This window comes from Pipistrellus kuhlii, unplaced genomic scaffold (genome assembly GCF_014108245.1).
Source record: "Pipistrellus kuhlii isolate mPipKuh1 unplaced genomic scaffold, mPipKuh1.p scaffold_m20_p_57, whole genome shotgun sequence".
Taxonomy (NCBI): domain Eukaryota; kingdom Metazoa; phylum Chordata; class Mammalia; order Chiroptera; family Vespertilionidae; genus Pipistrellus; species Pipistrellus kuhlii.
The window spans coordinates 835420-849866 of NW_023425559.1; the positions used below are offsets into that span (position 1 = coordinate 835420).

General features: G+C 64.6%; 1 protein-coding gene across 7 annotated transcripts in view; it reads right to left on the reverse strand.

The window, feature by feature from the left end:
- EHMT1 (euchromatic histone lysine methyltransferase 1) overlaps nt 1-14447 on the reverse strand; it is a 63393-nt gene that overhangs the window by 3415 nt on the left and 45531 nt on the right. For 5 of the 7 annotated variants that reach the window (XR_004984173.2, XM_036416795.2, XM_036416794.2 and 2 more), the window contains 13 exons: nt 13394-13537; nt 12393-12619; nt 10929-11084; nt 9976-10058; nt 8964-9070; nt 5207-5329; nt 4367-4468; nt 3973-4077; nt 2136-2290; nt 1305-1472; nt 1070-1214; nt 469-546; nt 137-252 (listed from right to left, as the gene is read on the reverse strand). Coding sequence is in view for 6 of the 7 variants with exons in the window: in XM_036416795.2 (XP_036272688.2) it covers nt 137-252; nt 469-546; nt 1070-1214; nt 1305-1472; nt 2136-2290; nt 3973-4077; nt 4367-4468; nt 5207-5329; nt 8964-9070; nt 9976-10058; nt 10929-11084; nt 12393-12619; nt 13394-13537 (1709 nt within the window). In the remaining variant the exon portion in view is untranslated. The remainder of the gene's footprint in view (nt 1-136; nt 253-468; nt 547-1069; nt 1215-1304; nt 1473-2135; nt 2291-3972; nt 4078-4366; nt 4469-5206; nt 5330-8963; nt 9071-9975; nt 10059-10928; nt 11085-12392; nt 12620-13393; nt 13538-14447) is intronic. The other 2 variants (XM_036416798.2, XM_036416797.2) reach the window with 1 other exon arrangement.

Consider the following 14447-nt stretch of genomic DNA (forward strand, 5'->3'; position numbering starts at 1 on the left):
CCGCCAAGGCGGGACCTGACGGAGGACACGGCTGACACACCCGTGCCCTGAACACGCCCTGCACAACGCGCACGAAACAGGACGCTCCGAAGCTCCGGCCGGAGCAGCGGAGGCTCCGGGGTGGGAGCGCGCTCACCGGAGGCCGTTCTGCACGACGCGGTTGCGGCAGTTCCGCCAGCAGGCGCAGGCGTGGTTGCACTCGAACAGCAGGGGCGGCTCCGCCATGTTGAACTCAGGCAGCAGCCGGCCGTCCTGGGGACAGACACGCGGTGAGGACCAGCCAGCACAGACAGGACATGCTCCTACACACCCAGCACTGGCCCGGGGGAGCAGGGCCGGGAACCGGGCCGCCCCCACTTCCAGGCGCCACACGCACGGCTGAAGGACACTGGCTGGTCCCCAGGAGCCTCCCCCCTGTCCCCCACCCCGCCCCCCCCAGCTGGGGGAAGGGCTGGAGGGAGTGCTCACCTTGCCGTACCAGCAGCGCATGCTGAGCTGGCCACACATGCAGTTGCTGGAGGAGCAGTCGTCGATGCAGACGCAGTACTGGGGGCGAAGGGAGGGGGGGCAATGTCAGCTCGGCTCCCTCCCGCCCACAGCCCCCACCGCACAGACGGCTCTGGTCTGCCACGAGCTTCTGCAAGCCACGCTAACGAAGGGGAGGGAGGGAGGGGCGGGGAGGGGAGGGGCGGGGAGGGCAGGACCCAGGGAGTGCAGGCTCTTGGGAAGGAGGGTGGGGCAAAATGCCACAGGCTGGGAGAGGTGTGGGCACAGGCTCCGTGGGGTGGGCCGGGGGGGGGGGGCCCCCACAGCTGCCCTAAAGATGCCCCAAGGGACAGGACAAGCTGGAGCAGGAGCCCAGCCTGAGGCACGCGCCTGGCTGCGCCTGCAGGAAGACACGGCTGGGGCACAGCGCGGAGGCGGGACCTCAGCTCGCTGCTCGGGCCCTTTTTGTCCCGCGGTGCCTGGAACACCGCCCACGGGGGCACTCTGGGGGGCGGGCCAGCGTGGCACACGGGTGCGTTTTGTGGGGGACTGTCCTCCTGGGAAGCCTGGCGTGGGCGCTGACCTGCAGGTGGGTGATGTTGCGGTCGATGTTCATGGGGGACGTCACGCAGCTCTGGGAGACGTACTTGTAGTTGCTGGGGCTGGGCTCGCCGTCCACGGCGTTCACACAGGGGATGGGGATGCGCTCGTAGCCGCGGGCGATGTCTCTGGGGGGGGCCACTCTGCTGTGATGGTGCGAGGACAGACGCCGCCACCGCGCCCACCCCTCGGGGCCGCCCCGGGCTCGGACAGCCTACCTGCTCACCGTCTTCTCCACGGGGACGGGCCTGTCGGGGGCCGAGTCCCGCAGCGCCTTGCTCATCTGCAGGGCATCCCACACCTGGGAGTGGAGGCTGGCGCACTGCAGGGGCGTCTCCCCCTCCTTGTTCTTCAGGTTCACGTCCGAGTCCCGGGAGAGAAAGAGGCTAAAGGGAAAACCAAGCCAGCAGGACATTCCGACCTCCGTTTAAGACAGGAGGACAGACGTAGTAAGTCGGAAGAAACACTGAGAACACACCGTTGGCCGTGACATTTACGAGCTGGCCGACCGGCGCTGGGAGGACTGGGGACTCACCAGAGCAGCCCTCGCCTCACCCACGCCTCGGCCACACTCCCCGCCGGCAGAGCGGGGCGGGAGGCGCTGGGAGGGCGTCCGCTCAGTGCACCCTCACCGACGGCGTAAGCAGGCCCCGCGCTGCGTACCTGGCGGGGGCCCCAGGCTGCCCTGGGTCCGCACAGGACGCCGGGCGCCCGCTCCCAGGGCCTCCCACCAGCACGCCCACCGTGCAGACCTGCAGCCGCGGCCCGTGAGGCGGGGCCCGCAGGGCGTCCCTCACGCCCGGGAGGCAGGTAACCCGGGGTCACCGGTCAGGCGGGCCTGCTGATGAGAGCGGGGTCACGCCCAGAGTGGGCCCTGGGGGACGCAGGCCTCAGGAAGCCAAGGGCTCCAGGTGGCCGGCACCAGGGGACGCTGACCCCACAGGCTGTCCCCTCGGCCTCGGTCGACCGAGCACTCGGGGCTTTTTCTCAGCAACCCCGAGGCAGGCTGTCCGCGCCGGCCTCCGGCCCGGGAGCCCAGGGGCACTCACACGACGCAGGCGTAGCGGTCCTCCCGGGCGGCGATGTGCAGCGGCGAGTCGCCGTGGATGTTCACGGCGTGCAGGTCGCATCTGGCGGCCAGCAGGATCTCAGCGATGTCCACGCAGCCCGAGAAGGCCGCCCAGTGCAGGCAGATGTTCTCCTCCTGCGGGAGGGGGGCGCGGTCGGAGAGGGAGTGGGTCCTCAAATCAGAATGACCCGGACCCGGCACAGCGCCTGCAGGGACCTGGTCCGAGTCGTCCCGGTGGGACCGGCCTCACACTCACAGGATGTGGTGCTCGTGTGAGAGCGGAAGACAGGCACTGCTGCCTAGCAAAATGGTGCTTCCCAGAGCCTCTGAGAAGTACCGTTTCCCCGAAAATCAGACAGTGTCTTGTATTAATTTTTGCTCCCAAAGATGCGCTAGTCTCATTTTCAGGGGATGTCTTATTTTTCCATGAAGAAGAATACGGTACACATTTATTGTTAAATGAAAATAAAGGAAATTTGCCGAAACCGGTTTGGCTCAGTGGTAGAGTGTTGGTCTACGGACTGAAAGGTTCCAGGTCCGATTCTGGACAAGGGCATGTACATTGGTTGTGGGCACATCCCCGGTAGGGGGTGTGCAAGAGGCAGCTGGTCAATGTTTCTCTCTCATCAACGTTTCTAGCTCTCTATCTCTCTCCCTTTCTCTCTGTTAAAAATCAATAAAATATATTTAATGTATATATTTTTTAATTGATTTTTTACAGAAAGGGAGAGGAATAGACAGTTATCTATTTAGTTATTGACGCTCTATCCACTGAGCCACACGGGTCAGGCCCAGCAGCTTCTTAGGACCCAACGGTCCTGAGGATCATGGTGGGAAGGACGTGCAGTACAGCAGCCCAGGGAAGGGGGAGGAAGCACACACAGGGGTCTGACTTGGGGGCACCGAGCAGGGAGGCAGCATTCCCCGTGCCATGGGGCACCCCTCTCCTGGCTGTCCTGGCACTGTCCCCACCCCCACCCCCAAATTCCCAGGCCAAGGGCCTTGCAGGAGGGCGGCCCTGAGCCTCCATGAACCCGAGGCGGCAGGCAGCTTAGCTCGCTCAGTGGGGCTGCCGCTCAGGCACAGACTCCTGCTGCCCAGACCGCTCTCTGCTCCGCTGGCCCCTCGGGAACTGCAAGAGGTGGGAGCCCAGCCTGCAGGGGGGCCGCCATTGGGCTCCCTGCCCTGCCCGTCCTGTCCCACCGGGGCCGCAGTCCACACCCCAAGCCCAGCTGGGGGCCAAGTGCTCTCCGCGACACCCAGGCCCGCGGACAGCCCTCCCCATCCCGCTCTCCGCATGCGCACTCCGCTCAGGGAGCTTTCCGGAAGCACAGAGCATAGCAGGCCGCTGTGAAGCCGACACAGCCTGGCAGGGTGCGTCAGCCTAGGAACCCAGCCTCTGCCGGGGCCACTCCCAGCCCTCCCGCCGCCCCACCACCACGGGCTCTGAGTCCCTGCCGTCCCAGAAGCTCCTTAGTGCCGCCTCCTGTCACCGCCTCCACCACACAGGGCGCTGCGGAGGCCTGGCTGAGGCCACGCTCTGGCAGACACACCTGCCCACACACTGAGCGCCACATCACCCTTCAGCCGGCCACGCTGCGCACGGCCTACCCGCCCCCGTCCCGCCATCCCTCCGAGGCGGCACCTCTACCGGCCCAGGTGCAGGCGACGCCCGGGGCTCCTGGCCCTCCCCGGCGGATGGCAATCAGTGACACGCCCTGGAGCTGCTGCCAGCCATCGCTGACAGCATACTGACCGGAACCGGGCTGACTCGAGGGTGGCCCCCAGCCGCCCGCCCGCCCGGCGGTGACACTCACGTTGTCCCGGATGTTGATGTCCGAGCCCTTGGACAGCAGCAGCTTCACCAAGTCCACGTGCTTGTACTCAGTGGCCCAAATCATGGGTGTCCAGCCGCCGTCGTCCTAATCCCAAAAGAAAGAGTCCACAGGCCGCCCGTCGTGCAGTGCTGCTCAGGCATCTTGGCGGCAGGACTGACCCACAAGCCCCTGTACACGCCCATGCCCACGCCCACGCTGCAGGAGCAAAGAGCAGCCATGCTGTGAACAGCCCCGCCCAGGACCAGGCTGCTGGACGGGCCACTGCAGGGGCTGTGTCTGCCCCTCCCTTCGGCTCTGGAGGCCGAACACTGAGCACTGAGCACAGGGAGCCAGGGCAGCGGGGAGGGTGTCGGGAGGGGAGGGTGTGGCTTGCCTGGCAGTTGACGTCCATCTGCCCGTTGGAGAGCAGGTACTGCACCACCTCGTAGTGGCCTTTCTTGGCAGCCAGGTGCAAACAGGTGGAGCCCTCTGCATCCTGCAACACAGAGGCAGAGTCCGACACCGGCCGCGCACATGGGAAACCTGTCGCGGAGGAGCTGGCCTTGTTCAGGGTCACAGGGCCGGACCCGCTCCTGACGCTCCAGGTCTCCCCGCTCCTCCTGGCCGCCGCTGCACAGGGAAGTGGTTTCTGATCTTCCTTTCTGGACGTCCGTCAGCAAGTGTGAGGAAACACACTGCTGTGTGCACAGACCGTCCTGTTCTGTCACTTCCCCCAGGACAGTTTCCCGCTGACTGGTAGAGAGCAGGGCACCGCGGGGAGGGGAGACACATCGATGGGAAGCCTCCCACACGTGTTCTGATCAGGGTCAAGGATCGAACCTGCAACCCAGTTACATGCCCTTGACCAGGAATCGAACCCAAGACCCTTCAGTTCCAGGGCCGATGCTCTAACCCGGAGCCACCAGCCGGGGCTCGGAGCTGACTCTGTATCACTGACTCCCCTGCGCACATCCGTGACCCTGGCCGCTCGCTCAGGGCGCTCGGGGTTTCCTGCATGGAAGGTCAGGTCTTGGGGAGCGTCGCTTTGCTCCTTCCTTTCAGATTGGGTTCCTCTGTCTCTCCCCCTTACGGCAGCAGGTGGAAGGAGCTGCCCGCCCTGCAGGCGGCCCTGACCAGCGCTATCTGCTGCCAGGCGCAGGGACCAGATCCCCCCAAACCAGGACCCCGAGACACACGAACGGGACAGGGACGGGGCTCCGAGCGGCGCATGCACCTTGGGGTCCACGAGGGCCCCGGCCTTGATGAGGTATTTCACTGCGTCCAGGTGGTTGTTCTCGGCCGCCTCCATCAGCGGGGTCCGCTGGTCCTCTGAGCAGGTGTCGATGTTGGCGCCCGCCTGGGGAAGGGGCCAGGTGAGTGGGAGGCGGCTCTGCGGCCACACAGGGAGGACAGGCGCCTGGCCGCTTCGCTCTTGAAGCTGAAAGACCTCCCGGCCGCGCCATCCTCCCCACCGCGCAGCCTCGAACGCGAAGACCTGACTGCCGCCCTCACGGCTCGGGCTCCCGAAGGCGCGCACTGCGAAGTGAACTGAACAGACCGTCACAGCGCAGCCAGGACAGCACCTTCAGAAACGAGGAGGAAGGCGACAGCCCCCACAGCCACAAAGGGGCGCAGAGGGCCCTGTGAGGCTGCAGGAGGTGCTGATGTGACCGCCCGACCCCTGCTCTGCTCAGCATCGCCGCCCGTCCTCCGGGAACGCTTGCCAAAACACAGTCCCTCCGTCTATGGTGCAGCGACTCCTAGTTTCTCCTGAAGCTTGTGAACCTGGGAACCACGAGCAGTGCCCAGGCCACCCTCTGTGTCGGACACACGGCCACGCTCTGTGTGGGACACACGGCCACGCTCCGTGTCGGACACACGGCCACGCTCTGTGTGGGACACACGGCCACGCTCTGTGTCTGACACACGGCCACGCTCCGTGTCGGACACACGGCCACGCTCCGTGTGGGACACACGGCCACGCTCTGTGTGGGACACACGGCCACGCTCCGTGTGGGACACACGGCCACGCTCCGTGTGGGACACACGGCCACGCTCCGTGTGGGACACACGGCCACGCTCTGTGTCTGACACACGGCCACGCTCTGTGTGGGACACACGGCCACGCTCTGTGTGGGACACACGGCCACGCTGTGTCGGACACACGGCCACGCTGTGTCGGACACACGGCCACGCTCTGTGTCGGACACACGGCCACGCTCTGTGTCGGACACACGGCCACGCTCTGTGTCGGACACACGGCCACGCTCTGTGTGGGACACACGGCCACGCTGTGTCTGACACAGGGCCACGCTCTGTGTGGGACACACGGCCACGCTCTGTGTCGGACACACGGCCACGCTCTGTGTCTGACACACGGCCACGCTGTGTGGGACACACGGCCACGCTCTGTGTGGGACACACGGCCACGCTCTGTGTGGGACACACGGCCACGCTCCGTGTCGGACACACGGCCACGCTCTGTGTCGGACACACGGCCACGCTCCGTGTGGGACACACGGCCACGCTCCGTGTGGGACACACGGCCACGCTCCGTGTGGGACACACGGCCACGCTCTGTGTGGGACACACGGCCACGCTCTGTGTCGGACACACGGCCACGCTCTGTGTGGGACACACGGCCACGCTCTGTGTGGGACACACGCTCCGTGTCTGACACACGGCCACGCTCTGTGTGGGACACACGGCCACGCTCCGTGTCGGACACACGGCCACGCTCTGTGTCGGACACACGGCCACGCTCTGTGTGGGACACACGGCCACGCTCCGTGTCGGACACACGGCCACGCTCTGTGTCGGACACACGGCGGCCGGCCCTGGGCTGATCCCGAGCGGGAAGAAAGGGCGCATGGCCGCTGAAACCTCCCCCGGGAGGAGGCGTCCCTCTCAGAGGGGTGGACACACACTCACATTTCGCTTTAGAGTCAGTGTGTGCCCTGGGAAAGGCTGAATCGTTTTCACTTTCCACCATCAGAAAGCAAACAGACCTGGAATGGCTCCCATGCTAACAGCGGCTCTGAGACTCGCTCCTTTCCAGGGTCAGAGGTCAAAGATGCCAGAAACGCAGGGAGACACAGGGCATGGACACAAAAGCTCAAAGCCGAGGAGTGAGGCCCCAGTGGGCCCAGAACCCACAGCAGCTCATTTTAACGCTGAGCACGTGCATAAAAGAGCACGGTCAGCAAGCACCTGAGGCCCGGGCTGCACGGCGCCCTCTGCAGGGCGAAGCAGGCACTGACCCACACTGGTCGCGGGGACTTGGCAGCACTCCTCCAGGCGCCCAACCGCGTGAGGACCTGGCCGGCCAAAGGCAGGAGCTGGGTGACAGGGCCTCTGGGCAGGGCTGCGTCTGGGAGGGCAGAGGGGGCTGATGACCCAGAGCTGAGCTCGAGGGGGCATGGCCTCAGGCCGGGGTCAGAGGCCAGGCCTTCCCTGAGACTCTGGGTGCAGGTTTGAGGAGGGGTTTGGATGGACCAGAAAACCAGCTCTCGGGGTGCTCGCCCGAAACCAGAGCAGGCCAGCGACCGGCTCCACACAGCACCGAGGCCTCCTAGGGACACCAGGACCCAGCCCCGCGGAGCAGTCACCACCAGAGCAGCAAGGGCGGCCAGGAGAAGCCGAATACTCCGAGAACGAGACACACAAGAGCGAGGCCAGCAGGTGCCCGGCTGCCAGCTCCACCAGCCAGAGGAACGGAGCCTCCAGGACAGATGCCCACGGCAACAGCACAGACCCTGAGCAGAACGCCCCCCAGGTGTCCCCCAAACCCTCCCTGCCCAAGTGGATGCAGTGCAGACACCTGTGTGAACGCGCCCAGCCCTCCCAGCTCCCTGGCTGGGGCCTCTTCTCTGAGAACACCTCAGGCTCACGTGCATGCTCAGAGCCGGAGCGGAGGAGGAAGATCCCGGACAGCGTGACGCTAACGCAGCCGGACGGAGCAGGGAGCAGGCAGAGGTGTGGACGCAGACGGAGCCGTGGCCAAGGCCGCTGTGCTGGCCCACCGTGGTCCAGGACAGGGTGCGCAGCCAGGGTGTCCCCATGCTGGCCCACGCTGGGGCCGGATGCTGTCCCTGAGCCACCCGCACGGCCACCCCACCCTGCCCCAGCCCAGGAGCGCACCTCCTCTCGCTCAGTGCTGTCACCTGTATTCAAACAGCCCCACGTGGCAGCACACAGCAGAGGCAGGGAAGACCCCACGCCTCCACAGGGGTGATGGGGGACCCAGGCGCCTACCTGCCAGGCAGGCCCGGGTGTTCCTTCTCAGAGCTGCCTCTGAGGGGGCAAAGGGGCGCACAAGGCCAGAGTCGACCACCCCCACACAAAAGCTGAGCCTCCAAAACCAGCACCCGTGGGTTCCTGGCGAAACAGGACTAAACCTGCCCAGTCTCTCCTCGGGAACCTCAGGAAAGCTGCCTGGATTCCAGAAGGAAACAGAGAAAGCACGGCCCTGGCACCATCACACTCACCTCCAGGCCGAGTGCCCTCGGAGAGGCGCCCCTCCCTTACCCCCCCCCCCCCCGGGCGGGGCTCCAACCACAATGGAACGCGTTAGAGATAAACCGGTGTCAGACACTACAGCATTCGCGGGACTCCTTCCTCACACAGACTGAGAGGCAGGGCTCCTGACATTCACCACGTGCTACCCACACAGCCACGCCCAAACAGCGGCTCTCCGCCCGCAACAGGGCTGGGAGGCCCAGGAGCACGGCTGGGGCCAGACATCCAGCCCACACGCGTCTCCTCTCGGCTGCGCTCCTCTGAGGCGGCTCCGGGTGCAGGGCGCTGGATCCTGCTCGGTGCTCGCACCTGCTGCCTCGGGGCAGGGAGAACGTGACGTGGCCGAGTGACAGGCACACGGGAGGGAAGGAGACAGGAAGGGAGGGTGAGCGTGCCGGGTCAGTGGGTGTCTCAGAGCCACCAGGAGGGAGGCGCGCAGCCTGCGGTCCGGGGACGGGGCAGCCCGCACGCACCTGGATCAGCATGTGGCAGATGTCCACGTGGCCGGCCTCCGCCGCCGCATGCAGGGGGGACCGCTTGCCCTGGTGCTCCATCTTGAAGTTGGGGTCAATCCCATCAACTGTGAACAAACAGGTTGGCTGCTTACTTCGGAGCCGGCGCTAATTCCCAGCAGCAGGCCGTCGCTGGCACCTGAACCGCCGGCTGGGCTGAAGCCGCGGCGGCAGCAGCAGCGCCTGGTCTGGTGGAGACCGGCTGAAGGGAGCGCACCGAGGTCTCCACGTCAGCCGAGGGAGGCGTCAGAAGCCTCCTGTCCATACACATCCTCTCCCTTTGCCCTTGTCTGACCTGGGCCACAGGTGAACATTAAAAACAACTTTTACTTATTTTATATACTTTTAAACGTTTTTATTGGCTTCAGAGAGGAAGGGAGGAGGAGAAAGAGAAACAGCCATGATGAGAGAATCACGATCAGCTGCGTCCTGCACGCCCACACTGGGGATCGAGCCCACAGCCCGTGCCTGTGCCCCGACTGCGAATAGAGCTGTGACCTCCTGGCTCACAGGTTGATGCTGCACCACTGAGCCACCCGGCCAGGCTCAAAACAACTTCTGGAGCAAACTGTTAAGTTTCTCTCCTGATTTACTATGAAATGGAGTTCTAATCCCCTTCTCAGCCCAAAAAAAGCGGGCCCAGAGCTGGGAGCTCGGAATACAGCTGTGAGGAGGCAGGGACCCTGACGTCCACCCCACAGGGCATCTCCACACACACAGGTGCAGGGTGGCTCCGCAGCCAGCTCACCGGGCGGCTGAGTCTGCACTTCCTCCGAATTTAACCCCTTGTTAAAGTGAGAGATTCATAGAGAACTCCACTCCTACGGACAACTGCGTGTGACCAGCATCAACAGGCTCTGAGCTCACGAGGAAGGTGGTGACTGGTGTCTGCTCCCTGGGGCCTGGGGCCTGCCTGGTGGGCCGGGGAACATGGGGGAAGAGGCGGGGGGCCCACGGAGTGCCGGGCACTCACCCAGCATGAGCAGCACCTTCTGCAGCTCCCCTTGGCGGGCGGAGAAGTACAGCTGCTTGGGGTGGAAGCGCAGCTTTTTGGGTCTGCAGGGAGAGCACAGGTGTCAGCACCGCCCACCTGCTGCCATTCACGCCGCCTGCCCATCAATTCCTCCAGGTCGAGGGCCCCATACCCTCCAGGCTCACGGCATGGCACACCACTAACATAACACGAGCCACTGCCTTCTCCACCCACCGTGGGACAGGGTCCTGTGCGCAGGGAGGGCAGGATCGCCAGGCACAGAGCGCTCCTCCCCAAGGACGCCGGGGGCTGATGAGACCCGACAGCCCTTCGGGCAGTCTCTCCAGTGTTTAACTCCCGGGGACAGCCAGGCCCGGGGTCACAAAGCTGAGGGTGACACCATGGCCTAAGCTGTGTCCATTCCTGAGCCCGAGGGAGGACCCTGGCCACATCCGCACCGGACTGAGGGAGGCAGGGTGGACCTCAGCCCCGACGTGACACCTGCCCGCACGGCTCCGGCCCGATCCCTTCCACCCAGGGCCCTGGTGCTGCACTTGTGACGAGCAGTGTTCGCTCTAGAAGCCCTGTCAGGGACACTGCGGCCCCGAGAGCCGGCGCCAGGCCCGGGGCAGCGAAGGCCAGCAGCACGCGGGAATACGTGGCTCTCGCCAAGACTGCCCTCAGTGTAACGGGGTCACTCGCAATCCCTTCCTCAAACGGGGCAGCGCGGGCACTGCCCTGCTGGACAGCCACCACCAGTGACCGCCCGGGAGCCGCAGCCCAGCGGGCAGACCCCGGGAAGAGCGATCTCGGCGAGAATGGAAGCGGTGGGGACGTGAGGCCAGCAGGCACACAGCCTGGAGGCGGCGCCGCGGGTGGGGGGAGGCGGTGGCTCTGGGAGGGGAGGTGGGGAGGTGGGGGCGGGCCCTGGGCAGCCGAAAGCGCAGCCTTACTTCTCCGAGTCCAGGGCGATGAGCGCACTCTCCAGGGTCTCCTTCCCGGGCCCCGACTTGGCCAGCCCGGCCGGCCCTGCGGGGTCGAAGCTCTCGGGCACGTGGGCAGCCGCACTCTGCGGCTTGTCGTCCTCTGAGAGCCGAGGGCCCGCAGCGCTTCAGGGAGAAGGGGCGAGGAGAGGCTGAGTGTCGGGAGACCCCGAAAACACGGACTTCGTTCCCGGACCCCAAGCTTGCTGCTCTTCTGAGGGCGAGGCCCTCCCGGGGAGCCGGGCTCACAGTCAAGTCCTGGCAACAGGACACTCCCGGCACCTGTCCTACACATCTGCTCTGTGCACGCGCTCCAGGCTGAGCCTGCGAGCCCGGGACGGGCCAGGACAATCGGCCCTCAGTGCCCCAGCGTCACCTCAGCGCGAAGGAGTGGACTGCCAGTGCTGACGGGTCTGCACGCAGGTCTCAGTGACCTCGGTGCCGTCGGGCCGCGCTCTGCACCAGCGTGGAGCACCGAGGGCCCTGCGTGCTCTGGGCCTGCAGGTCGGAGGGCTCTCTCCCTTTTCCAGGTGGATTCCGCTGGCAGGGAACACGGCCACCGATTTGCGGTATTTCTACCTCCTCGCACTCAGTGACCCCTTGTCTTTCAGCCGATTTTTTTTTAACCCTTGTTTTCATTGATTTTAGAGAGAGGGAGAGTATTTAGAAATACTGATCGGCTGCCTCCCACAGGTGCCCTGACCAGAAATCGAACTTGCACCTTTTGGTGTCTGGGACGATGTTATGGCTGAGCCGCCGGCCAGGGCTCCTATTGAATTCTCTTAGAGAAATGTAAGTGCTTCCCATGCGAAGCCTTGTCTTTTACATGATTCATTTCCTGTGGTCAGCTAGGGCCTTCAAAACATCAAGCTGTGGCAGATAGCATCAGCTGACTCTAATGCTCCGCATTACACATGTACACACACATATACGGGCATGTACAGCTATATAAAAATACACGTATGCATAGAGGTACAGGTGCACATAAACACGCACACATATAGATGCACACAGGTACATGTGTACGCATGTGCACACACACGGAATGTGTAGACACAGAAACACACACACACATAGGTGTGTACAGACACAAAATACCGATGTTATGAACATGCCTACATGTATAGACGTGTGTGTGCATGTATAGGTGCACACCGGCATGTGTAGCTGTGTACTGATGTGTACACACGTGTAAAGGTGTTTCTGATGTACACAGCTACCCAGTGAACTATGCTACCTCCAGAAGACGCGATGATGTCACATCATGTGGACGGGGAGGCCCTGGCTCAGAAACAGGCACGTGGCTCCAGAAAGCAGCCCGGAGGAGCCTGTGCCAGGGACAGCCGAGCATCTCAGGTGCCAGAGTGGTCAGCGGGAGGCAGGACAAGCAGCGGCACCAGCCACAGGACAGACGGACACGTCCCTGGCACTTACCTGCCGGTGGTGGTGTCGGCCCGGCCCTCCCCGGCGGAGTTCTTCTCCTGCCCCGGGGCCAGGGTCACGGTGGAGGTGGTGTCCGCCTTGGCGATGGTCACCTCCCGGGCCTTGGAGGTCTCCTCCCCGCAGTGGGGGCAGAAGCTGGCGTTGCTGACGCGGGAGGCGCAGTCCTTGTGAAAGCGGTGCGAGATGCTGCTCTCGGGCTGGCACTCCATGAAGCTGCCCTGGGCGGGAAAGCAGGGGTCGTGCTTAAAGTGGAGCGAGTGTACAGAAAAGCAGACGTGTGCCGGAACCGGAGGGAGGCCAGCGCGGGGAGGTCCTGCGATCCTGCCTGCCTGCCTGCGTGTGTGCAGCCTTTACCGGGCCCATCCCACGCCCCAAGCCCCAAGCCCCAAGCCCCAAGCCGCGGCCCGGTTCTCTGCTGTCCGAACAGGGGAGAGGCCACCTCGGCCAGGCCCACGAAGGACCATGGGGACAGCCGGAAAGCACACGTAGGCAGAGCACCAGGGGGAGGCGCTGTCAGCACCTGGCTCGCAGCGACCTCGGGACAGCCTCCCGTGGCACATGGTGAGCGGACCGCTTCCCCTCCACCGGGAGCAAAGCGCATTGTGCAGGCGGGAGGCGGGAGGCCCTGAGCGCTGCGCACAGGTGTTTGCAGGAGGAGTGGCTGCGGAGATGACCCAGGAGGAGCAGGAGGCGAGGGCGAGCAGAGGCAGAGCGTGCCCTTCTCAGGGCGGGGGCTGTGCACTCACACGGGCACCCAGAGCCTGCCATCCAGGCCCCGGTGCTCCTAGAGGCCGAGGCCACAGGCAGGAGGAAGGGGGCATGCTGCGTGTGCATGTGTGTGCTGCATGTGCATGTGCGTGTGCGAGAGCCTGTGTGCACGCACAGAGCTCAGATGACCCCCGTCTCAGAAGCTGGGGGCTGCGCCTCCGCGCCTGCCCTGGGGGCAGACGTGTGCCGGCCGAGGCGCTGGCTGCGGGCGAGCGGGCGCTTACCGCCGTGCAGAAGTAGCCGCAGCCGGGGCAGCACTGGTGCTTCACCATCCGGCCCCGGTGGTCTTCACACAGCACCAGGAGCGGCGCCTTGCTGGACGGGCGCATCAGCTCGTGCTTGACCACGCTGTTGGTGCACCTGCCCAGCTGCAATCAGACAACACAGGTCAGCGACAGCACCAGGTGGCGCGGCGGAGGCGAGTCCAGGGCAGACCTCGAGCGCCGGGGTGGAGGTCAGAACACACGTGGCCAGAGAGGACGACCACGTGATGGATAGCCACGCAGAGTTAGAGCAGCCGCTGGTTAACTCGGCAACATTGGAGAACATCCTGAGCGAGTCGGGGTCTAGGCTGAGTGCAAAGATGGACACACGCCGGGCAGGCCGGCAGGCGGAGCATGAAGTGAGGGGCCAGCGACAGGCAGCAGGGACTCCCTGAAACCTGCACATGTCAGACAGCAGAGCCAAGGCCACACCAGGCTGCAGACGATGGGTGACCAGTTAGCTACAGATGAGGTTTCCATGGAAGTCTCTGCAGAGGGCGTTTCTCAATTTCAGCAACCAGTCACAACGGACAAGAGGAAGCACAGCTCCAGACGGACGGTCAGGCAGCTCTGCCCCGAGAAGACCCACCATGGCCCACAGCCCAGACGCTCCAAGCATCCAGGACGCAGGATGCCGCCACCAGGAACGGAGACAGGCTAAGAACCGGAGGACAAAGCAGGGCCACACTACCAAACAGGAGATGGTCTCTGTGTTCCTCAGGAACACGTCAGCCCTGGACGGTGCTGCTCAGTGCTTAGAGCGTCGGCCGGACGCAAGGCCTGGGTTCGATTCCGGCCAAGAGCACAGGCCTGGGTTGCAGGCTCATCCTGGCCCTGGTCAGGGTGCATACGATGAGGAAACCCACCCACATGTCTCTCACAGCGATGTTTCTCTTGCTCGCTCTCTCTGCTCCTCCACTTGCCTCCCTCCCTGCTTCCAGGGAAGGGGAGGGGAGGGGAGGACGAACAAACGAGAGACATCTAGCCTGGAGTCCCTCGGTAAGAGACACAGAGA